This window comes from Hyperoodon ampullatus (genome assembly GCF_949752795.1).
Source record: "Hyperoodon ampullatus genome assembly, chromosome: 19".
In the NCBI taxonomy this organism is placed as follows: Eukaryota; Metazoa; Chordata; class Mammalia; order Artiodactyla; family Ziphiidae; genus Hyperoodon; species Hyperoodon ampullatus.
Genome location: NC_136932.1, coordinates 55692597 through 55702663, shown reverse-complemented (window position 1 = coordinate 55702663; position 10067 = coordinate 55692597). Strand labels below are relative to the sequence as shown.

Here is a 10067-nt window from a genome sequence, read left to right as displayed (position 1 = left end):
AAGCATAGAGGCGGGGTATGCTTCCCACCTGGGATTCAGGGAAGGCTTCCTAGAGGACAAAGAGCCAGGAAAGAAAGCCACAAGCCTCACAGGCAAGAGAACCACATAAACAAAGGTGTGGAATCTGGGTCCTGGGGGGAAACCACAGGCAACAGCTGATGGTGTTACTAGAGCCTGAAGAGGGAGATGGGAAGTGTGGGGAGATAAGGCAGAGAGGCTGGGGTGTGTGTGGCTGGGAGGGCAAGTAAGTTATGGAAAAGAGCATGGGTCTTTTTTCAGAGCAGGGAAGAGGGAAGTGCCTGGGAGATTTGTATTTTAGATAGATCACTGCAGTGTGGATTTGGGGAGGAGGAGTTAAGAATGGGGGCAGGAAGCCTACTGGAAGTGATGATGAGTACTAGATGCAAGGTATTCACAATGAGAATGAGGCACTCCTTATGAAAGGGGCATGGACTGGAGACACGGCCAGGAGGTGAGTGTTGATAGAAATGTGGTAGGAAAGGGAGAGACACAAATCCAGAGGGGACCGCAGGTTTCTGACTTGGTACCTGGATGGATAATGGGGCGAGGAACTGAGGTAAGAAATGCAGGAAAGTGGGGCTTCCCTGGTGGCGCAGTGGTTAAGAATCCGCCTGCCAATGCAGGGGACACGGGTTCGAGCCCTGGTCCAGGAAGATCCCACATGCCGCGGTGCAGCTGAGCCCGTGTGCCACAACTACTGAGCCTGTGCTCTAAAGCCCGTGAGCCACAGATACCGAGCCTGCGTGCCACAACTACTGAAGCCCGTGCACCTAGAGCCTGTGCTCCGCAACAAGAGAAGCCACCGCAGTAAGAAGCCTGCCTGTGCACAGCAATGAAGAGTAGGCCCCGCTCATTGCAGCTAGAGAAAGCCCATGCAGCCAGAGAAAGACCCAATGCAGCCAAAATAAATAAATTAATTAAATTAAAAAAAAAAAAAAACCAATGCATTAAAAAAAATGCAGGAAAGGGAAATAAATCTGGAAGAGAGATGTTGATGATAGCTAACATTTATTAATCACTTATATGGACCACACATTGTGCCAAGAGTTTTTTTGTGCATTTTTCTCATAACTCTATAAAGTAGATATTATTAGTCTCAATTTATAGATGAGGAAAATGAAATTTTGAGATGTTGAACAGGTTGGCCAGATCTGCACAGCTGGTTGAGTGGTGGAAAGAGGTTAAAATCCAGGCATTCTGGCTCCCGGGCCAATGCTCTTAATGACCAGGCAGTATATATGTGTATGTGAAGAGTCCAAAGAGCCTGTGGGACACCCACAGTGGAGGTCTGGAATTTAGACAGGTCATCAAGGCTCAGGTCATGGTATAAACTACTTAAGCTGACCACAGTGCCCTGGGGGAACCCTTAAGTTAAAGAAGTAGCCAGTGTGTAAGGGGCTCACAGATGAGACAAAAACAAAAGTCCCATCTGATTTTTAAATCTGAAGACATGGCTCTGCTATCGGGGCAACAGAAAACTGGACAATCATGGACATGTAGTGGCATCAAATAGAAATGTCCACCAAGTTAAGTAGACATATTAATTACAACAGTTACTATGTTGCATAGTAATTATCCTAAACAGTAAGCAGCTTACATAAATAGTAGTAATTAGCATAGCACAAGTTTCCCAAACTGTGTCCTGTGGAATAGCAGCTCCTGGAGATGTTAATAAATGTTTGGATAAAAAAGGTCTTTGGAGTCAGATAACCTTAGAAAATGCTGGTATAATTTAGATAGGACACCCAACACCTAGTTTACAGTTTTATCTTTTTTCTGTCAGGAGGATAGTGGAAAGGCTAAAAGTGTAGGCAGTGGGAATTAAATACTGCTGCTGACAAGCTGGGGAATTTTGGGCAAGTTACTGAAATTCTCTAAGAGGTGGTTTCCTCCTCCCCACACGTGCCCCGCCCCCCATTCATTCACACTGAAGCTGACATCAGAATACCCTTGGTGTGAGGGGATACCACAGGGCTTGCCTCTTTCTTTCAAATCTCCCCATTGAGGTTGAAGATGATAGAGCAGGTTGGGAAAGCGTAAGTGAGAAGGGATGATTTTCTAGGTTTCCCCTGACTTATAACGAACACTAAATTATGATGCTCCAAATCAGAGCAGGTCAGGGCCAGAACAAGCCTGACTTCCTGACCATGGTTTGGGGCAATGAAGGGTTAGGGTTAGGGTGATAGGATGAACGGAAGCTTCTTAATCCTTACTGTGTGGCCCAAATGCTTGGCTTCCCATAAAGACCCTCACCACGCCTTTAGGTAGACACTTCCTTTGGAAAGAAAAGAGCAGCTGCTTCCCGTTCTCCTTAGGAGGTGGGTGGTGTGGCATGGACGGCAGGCACTCCCCCAGTGTGCACAGGCACTTACACACACACACCCACAAACCCCAGGGGGACTGCTGCCTAGAAGCACCACTCTTCAGCCTAGAAGCCAGGTCCAGGCCTGACCTGTGGTGGTCTGGCAAGGGCTCCCCCCTCTCTGTTCCTTGTTTCTCTCCTTTATAAGGTGAGGAATATGGATGGGGTGAGTTTTAAGGCTCCTGGCTGTACAGACATGCTCTGGTTTGTACCTCTAGGGGATTCTAGTCACTCCCCCTCTAGTCCTGTCTAACCAGACGGGTAGACTGACTGGAAATGGCTTACTCTCATCTCTCTTCCAGGGGCCTGTGTGTCAAAGACAAACCTCCCCTCTCACAATCGTGCTTAGGGTTTGCCTCCATTGCTCTTGAAGGGAAACAGCACCTGGGGCCCCAGCTGGGCGTTTAGGTCCTGTGGCCTTGAGACTCCGGAACAAAGGCAGAGCAGGAAGGGGAAGGGGCCTTCCCAGAAAGTGAGTAGGGGGGCGGGCCTGCGGCTGTTTACCTCTCCATAGGGCTGGCTGTCCTCTCCTTCCCACAGTTCTGGGGGGACGGAAGGGGTCCTGTCTTTTCCTCTAAAACCGATGACGTCACCTCCTTCCCCTTCCTCGTCCTAAGGTCAGGATCGCTACCCCTTCCCCATGGACTCCCAGGGTCTGAACTCTCCATCCCACTCTCTTCCTTTATTCTTCTTCGAACTAGGGTCTTTACGCCCCTCCCTCTTTTTCTCTCTCATTGAGCCCGGCCTCTTTACTCCTCGTTAGGCCTGGCCTCTCCAGCCCTGGATAGTGGGGTCTGTATACTTCTTTTTTCTCGTCTGAAGGCCACGTCTCCCTCCCCCAACCTTTTCCAGCTCCCCCTCCCCGCCCCCTCCCTCCGCCCCGAGGCATTGTGGGAGGAAACAAGATGTGGGGCGAGAGCGGCGCGGGGAGAAGCCCGCAGTGCGGGGCCGAACGGGCCCAGCCAATGGGGAGCGCGGACGGCGGCGCGCGCGGCGGGGGGGGCGGGGCGGGGCGCTATTTCAGCGGGGGGTCGTGCGTGCGCCGAGCTCGAGGCAGAGCGGAGCACAGCTGTGAGGTGCCATCGCGGAGCCGGCTAGCTGGCGAGCAGGCGGGCCGGCGGGCGCGAGGCGGAGCGCGGGCGGCGGGAGAAGCTCGAGGGCGGAGGGCGGAGGGCGGCGGCGCGAGTGCTCGGCCCGGGCCTGCGGGAGCCGGAGACCGCGGCGGCGGCTGCGGCGGCTGCCAGAGGAGCCGAGGGGACACCGCCCTGCCCGCGCTCTGCCTCAGGCCATCCCTGCTCCCCCGGGACCCCGCGCGGACTCGCCTCCGTAAAGGTGAGCGGTGGGTGGAGGCTGCCCCGGGGCGGCGGCCCGACGCGGGGGGTCCGGCCCCGAGGCCCGGAGCAGTGCTGGCCTCGGCGTGACGCCCCCGGCGCTTCTCCTGCCCAGGGCTGCGCCACCCTGTGCCCTCCCGACCCCGGGGCCCCCGGCTGCAGCGGTGAGGCCTCCCGACCCCCCGGAATCTCTCTGCGTGCTCGGAGGCCCTTGCTGTCTGGGCCGAGGGAGAGCCGCGGAGCGGGCTCGGGCGTGACGCGGTTCGTCCCGCGGTCGCCACCCTCTGGGGCGTCCTTCCTGCAGCGAGGACGCCCAGTCACTACGGCGCTGCTCTAGGCCGGACGGGGGAGGGAGGCCGGCCGGGCGGAGGTGCGGGGGGAGGAGGCTTTCTCCTGGCCCAGGTGCCGGCCTTCGGGATCGCAGCCACTGGAGGACGGACGGGGTGGTGGAGGGAGACGGCCCCTTGGGGATCCGAAGGGAGGAAATACAAGCGTTTGTGCGTGTTGGGGGCTGGGGAGGGCGGGTCGTGTCGTTCGGAGGCTTGGTCTTTTTGTTGCAGGGCCGGGGATAGAGGAGAGTGAGCTGTCCTGGAGTGCCCTCTTGGCTTTTCAGAGGAGCCCCTGGCTCGTGACTGAGGCAGCTGGCCTGGGGCCCTGTGGTCATCCTTCAATCTGGAGGCCCAGGTCCCTCGCCTTTTTCTTTTTTCTTTTTTTTTTTTTCCCTTCCCCGGGGGGGAGGGGCTACGTTGGCCCCTCCCTTTCCTTTTCTCATTGGCACCTTGGACAGGGGCGCCTGGGGCTAGGCCTCACCTCTCGGACGCCTGGGGGGTCGGGGGTGAAGAATCGTGGCATTGTAGTCACAAGAGCAACGTTATGTAACTGCAGGCTCTCCTGGAGGGTAAGGTGGTTTTAATGACTGTGACAAAGTTGTTTCTTTGGACTTCGGGAATGAGGCAGTGGGGCCAGGTGAGCTTGCTGGGAAAACGGGTGCTGATTTCAGGCTTGAATCAGGCCCCACCCCACCCTTGGATTTGTAAACAGTGCCCCCTTCTGAGCGGTAACCTGGGATAGGCCACCAGGTGACACTAGTTTTCTTCCCTGTGCTGCCGCTGTTGTACTTCAGCGCAAATCCATTGAAGTTGCCACATGTATCTGATTTCAGCCATTGTTTTTTAAAAAGGTGTTGGTTTGCCCCAGGTCACATAGACAGCTGGGCCTTGAACAGGGGTCTGCTGACCTTTTCCTCAGCCCCAGCTGGTGCTCACAGACGCCTCTTGAGGCTCTGACTTTCCCTCTCGGGCGTGTGGGCGCAGAGGGTGCTGGGGCACTAACCCTTTGCTCTGCCAGCCTTTGCAGGAGTGGAACCAGCCCTGCTTAATTTGCCAGTGTGGACAGAGGTGCCCCGGATGCAGTAAAGGGTTGCCTGGCCAGCAGCTGGCACGCACGCATTCTTTGCATCTAGCGAAGGCTGAAGAAGTAGTCATGAAGTTTGCTTCCCTTTTCAGCCCACAGGCTAGTGTGGACTCCGATCAGGGTGGCCTGGAATGATACCGGGGATCTCTCCTTGAGCAGTCAGGTCCCGGTGTAGCTTTGTGTCGGACGGGGCTGCAACGACAACATCTTCTATCCACTGGGCAGGCCACAGAGTGGCGCTTTGGGGGAGCAGCACACGGGGTGGGGGGTGGATTGCTGCTGCCCTCTGTGATGGGACTGTGGTCAAGGCCAGAGGATAGGATTGTGCAGCTCATCTCTTTCCCTGCAAAGCACCTCACATGCCATAGACTGCTAGGCAGGCCGAGGCCAGCCCTCTTGGAATTCCTGTCCTCCTAGGAGGGGACCATGCAAGGTGAGCTCAGGAACTCTGGTTGCTATAGGATGAATGCAGTGTCTTAGATAGCATGGATATGAAAGAGTGCTATTAAAATAATAATTCTTTACCTTTTGTTGTCTCTGTCACCACTGGGCATTGGTAGCCTAGGGCTTGGCAGTCTTTTTCTGTGAAGGACCAGATAGTAAATATTTTAGGCTTTACAGGCCATACAGTTTCTTACAACTGTTCAACTCTGCCATTGGAGTGTGCTCCTATGAAACTGTTTACAAAAGCAGGTGGTGGGCTGAATCTGGCTAACGGGTGAGACCACTGTATAGACTGTACTTGTTTGCAGTGTTCTCATAGAACCGTAATTAATCCTTACAACAGCTCTTGATAGAGAGATATCCTCATTGCGAAAATAGAGGTAATCAAATGCAGAAAGGCTAAGTAACTTGTCCACGGACCAGAAGTCAGGCCTAATTCATCTTTCCACTTAGATACCAACGATATAATAATGGTCATTAAATCAAGGACTTACTATGTTCAGGTGTTATACCACCAGGCTTACCCTGAGGTTAACTCAAGTCCGCATTTTAAGATGATGAATGAGAGCACAAAGTTTAAGCAACTTGCCCAAGGACACAGCTGGTAGATGGTATATTGTAATATCTTGGCTATTGGTGCTATTCAAAATATTGGAAATAGATAAATTTAGAGTTGGAAAAGCCTCATTTTACATGTGATAACAACTGATGGCTTATTATGTTTTTTAAATTATTTACCTTGTGTTTCCCAGACTTGGCAACCACGTGTCTGCTAAAATCTTAGGAGCTCCCTTTTCTTTTTCTTTTTTTTTTTTGCGGTATGTGGGCCTCTCACTGTTGTGGCTTTTTTTTTTTTTTTTTTTTTTTTTTTTTTTTTTGCGGTACGCGGGCCTCTCACCGTTGTGGCCTCTCCCGTTGCGGAGCACAGGCTCCGGACGCGCAGGCTCAGCGGCCATGGCTCACGGGCCCAGGCCCTCCGCGGCATGTGGGATCTTCCCAGACCGGGGCACGAACCCGCGTCCCCTGCATCGGCAGGCGGACTCTCAACCACTGCGCCACCAGGGAAGCCCAGGAGCTCCCTTTTCTAATGCCTCGTATCTCTGTTTTCTCTTGCCCTCATCTTCTGTGCTCTCCGCTCCCAGCCCCACGCCCAGCTGTTAGTGTTCACTGCCCAGAGCATGGGATTGCAGCCTCACCTCTCTGCTTCTTCTGCAGTGTCACGATGTCTGACCGGAAGGCAGTGATCAAGAACGCAGACATGTCTGAGGACATGCAACAAGATGCCGTTGACTGCGCGACGCAGGCTATGGAGAAGTACAACATAGAGAAGGACATCGCTGCCTATATCAAGAAGGTGTGCGAGCTGGGAGAGCTGTGCTTGGTGGTCGGGGGAGGGGTGGACAGCTGAGCTATGCCCCAGGGAGGGCTGGAGGAGGCCTAGGAAAGTAGGTACATTCCATGCAAACAGAAACCTACGAACTTGCAAAGGAGATAAGTTAGGGGATGGTTCTTATTTATTAAAGCATTTACCTTAAGAGTTCTTAATGGGAACTCTGCTGGGGTTGTGTGTACGTTTACAGATAGTTATGTGACTGCAAAAGCAATGGGGAGTGAAGCTTCAGGATTAAATATAACTGTCCCAATTCAGAACTATTCAAAATGAAGATCAAGGATGTTTGACTGGATAACATAAGATCATATACAAATTTTCAGGGAGCTGCATCATTTAAAGTGGGATAGCCCTATAAGTGATTCTCATTATGTAGGAGGTGTCCTTTTCTTTAAAAGGACTCAGGTGGGGAGTTCCCTGGCCATCCAGTGGTTAAGACCTCGGTGCTTTCACTGCCATGGCCCGGGTTCAGTCCCTGGTCAGGGAACTAACATCCCACAAGCCGAGCTGTGCGGCCAAAAAAAAAGTGACTCACATACTAAATCGTCCCCTTCTCCCTACCTTCTTGAGGAAAGGGTGGGCTTGAATATATATATATATATATATATATATATATTTTTTTTTTTTTTTAATAGATGAGCATTATTGGGGCAATAGGTTTAGTCCCTGAAGAATTCCTGGATGAATGGATATAGTTTACATATATATAGTGAGGAAGCTGCTGAGCTAGAGGTGAAAGATGGTAGCCAGGGTCCCTGATACCCAGTCAGGATCCATGTCCGTTGGTGGCATAGTCCCAGTCTTTGATATTCTTAACTCTGGTATCCCAAGGATGCCTAAGAGCCATGGCATAGAGCCATGGCATTCTGGTCCATACAGGTGGTAGAGTGTCCTTGAGTTTTACAGAACTCTTTCCTGTCTATATAGGTGGTATGAGAAGAGGAAACTGGGGTCCTGAGAGACTTTTTCTTTCTCTGTGTGTAGCCAGGCTGTGCAGAGCTGGCAAGGCTGCTAGGCGTGCTGGTTCCTTGTTGAGTGATGGTTTTTCTGTTCTATTCAGGGAGAAAATGTAGAATCATGGACTCCTAGGGCCAGAAGAATCGCTTTCTCGTTTTGCTGATGGGGGAAATGGGGAAGCAACTATGGCTCTCCTATGTGACACAGGGTCTTCCGTCAGGAATAAAGCTGAGTGTGGTGACCCATGCCCTTTCCACCGTTTCCTAATACCTTTTGGAGTTACGTGGTATGGGGGCTAAACAAGTTGCAGGTGGAGCCCCTAGGGGCCAGAGCCCCAAGGTTGGCAGCATTGCTGGGCCCATGGTGGAGGGCCGCTGTCCTTTCACAGCCATGGCAGGATGCAGCTAGAACTGAGCCATCTGTTTCCTGCTGGGTCCACAGAGTGGGAAGGTCTGTCTGATAAGGTCGTGAGGATTTCCTTGCTGGCTTTGATGCTGAACTTGTACTACCCCTGAGAGAAGTGAGGGAGTTGCCTTGATCTCATGGTTGAGGTCCTTTCTCTGGTGTTTACAGCCCACATAGTACCTGGCACACGGGAGTGTCTTTAATGTTGGCTTACACAGAATTGCTTCCTGGTACTCCTGCAAGTACTCCTGGTACTTTTGTTCCCCATCTTGCTTTAGTGTCTTGGTTTTGGGCATTTGGAAGTGCTGGTTTAGTAATGTGAGAGGTGGCAAGTGGCAAGTCAGGGAGGCTTGCTCCTCTTTCACTCAATGCTGTGTGACACTGGAGTGGTCCTTTATTCCACTGGCTTTTCTGATTCCCTTGCTGAAGGATTGCGGGGTGGGCTTTTGAAAAGCAGGGTAGCTAGAGGAACGAGAGATGATCGGGGTGTAAAGTGCTAGAGAGAAATAGTGGAGCCTTTGTGGTGTTACATTATTAATGAAGGAGTGTCCTAGCCAACCTTAGAACCTGAGCTCCTGAGGCTCAGAGAACCGAGGCCGTGGACTGGGGGTGGGGTGGGGGTGGCAGCTAAACTAATCAGACTCTCATTCTGATTTCTCATCCTCCAGCTGTCCTAATCACCTTTTTTCTCTTTTTTATTCTTCTTTCAGGAATTTGACAAGAAATATAACCCTACCTGGCATTGTATTGTGGGCCGAAATTTTGGCAGCTACGTTACACACGAGACAAAGCACTTCATCTATTTTTACTTGGGTCAAGTTGCAATCCTCCTCTTCAAGTCAGGCTAGGTGGCCGCAGTGAAGGTGTCAGTGGCGGCGGCAGTGATGGCAGGCAGGCGGCCTTGCTGGGACTGTTTTGCACTGGGGCCAGCATCAGGATGTCCTCTCCAATGGCTGTGCTACTGCATGGACTGTATACTCGATTTCATGTGTATGTCGCAGTAAACAAAACCAAACTTCTTTCTGTTTAGTTGCCTGGGGAAGAAGGCTGCTTTATGTTTATTTTTCAAGACTTAAATTTTTTTTTTTTTGGTCGTATTGCACTAGGAAATCTCTCCCACCCCTCTCTTTTCTCTTTCTCTCCCTATACAAATAAAAAGCCCTCAACAAAGCCTGTAGGACTAGGAGGGCTGGGGAAAGGAAATAGGTTTCTGGAGGTGGAACTAAAACTGTGCGGCTGCCTCTTCCTGCTGGTGGATGCTGCTTTGGGAGGGCCAGGGAGGCTGCAGGGGGGACAGTGTTAGGATTGACAAGGAGAGAGGGATAGGAAGGAGGGTAGGGAGATGGATCTAGTACCGGGGAGAATATTCCACTGAACTGTGATTCCACGCCTTGGGGCAGAGGGTGGGGCAGGGGCTGGGTTCTTTAAGGGGCCCTGAGACGTGTTTGTCTGTGGTGTGTGGGTGTGGGGAGCAGACCTATCTTGCTGTCTTTGTCAGAAGAGTTTCCGAGTGAGGGCTGTGTCTTTTATTCTTTTATTCTTCCTGCCAGAGCTCATGCTAGGAGGATGTTGAGGGTGGGATTAGCTTGATTTTTTTTTCTTTTCATTCTTCTCTCCTCCTGTCTGCTCCCTGCTTAGCTCTCTGTTTTCTCATTCCTCCAGAGTTCTCTTAGAGCAGCCCCTGGTAGTTGGCTGGCAAGGGAATTTCTGGTGACTAGTTCTTAGTTAGGTCTTAGCAATCAAA

General features: G+C 51.9%; 1 protein-coding gene across 1 annotated transcript; it reads left to right on the top strand.

The window, feature by feature from the left end:
• Nucleotides 1-3449: 3449 nt before the first annotated feature.
• On the top strand, nt 3450-9354 carry DYNLL2 (dynein light chain LC8-type 2). The gene is made up of 3 exons (XM_079726317.1): nt 3450-3715; nt 6787-6925; nt 9034-9354. The coding sequence occupies exons 2-3, from the start codon at nt 6794-6796 to the stop codon at nt 9169-9171; spliced, it is 270 nt and encodes an 89-aa protein (XP_079582443.1). The 5' UTR covers nt 3450-3715; nt 6787-6793; the 3' UTR covers nt 9172-9354.
• The last annotated feature ends 713 nt before the right edge of the window (nt 9355-10067 follow it).

Coding starts and splice junctions, on each gene's coding strand:
- DYNLL2 (XM_079726317.1), top strand. CDS start 6,794: ATGTCTGACCGGAAGGCAGTGATCAAGAACGCAGACATGTCTGAGGAC. Junction 6,926..9,033: donor TCGCTGCCTATATCAAGAAG/GTGTGCGAGCTG, acceptor TTCTTCTTTCAG/GAATTTGACAAGAAATATAA.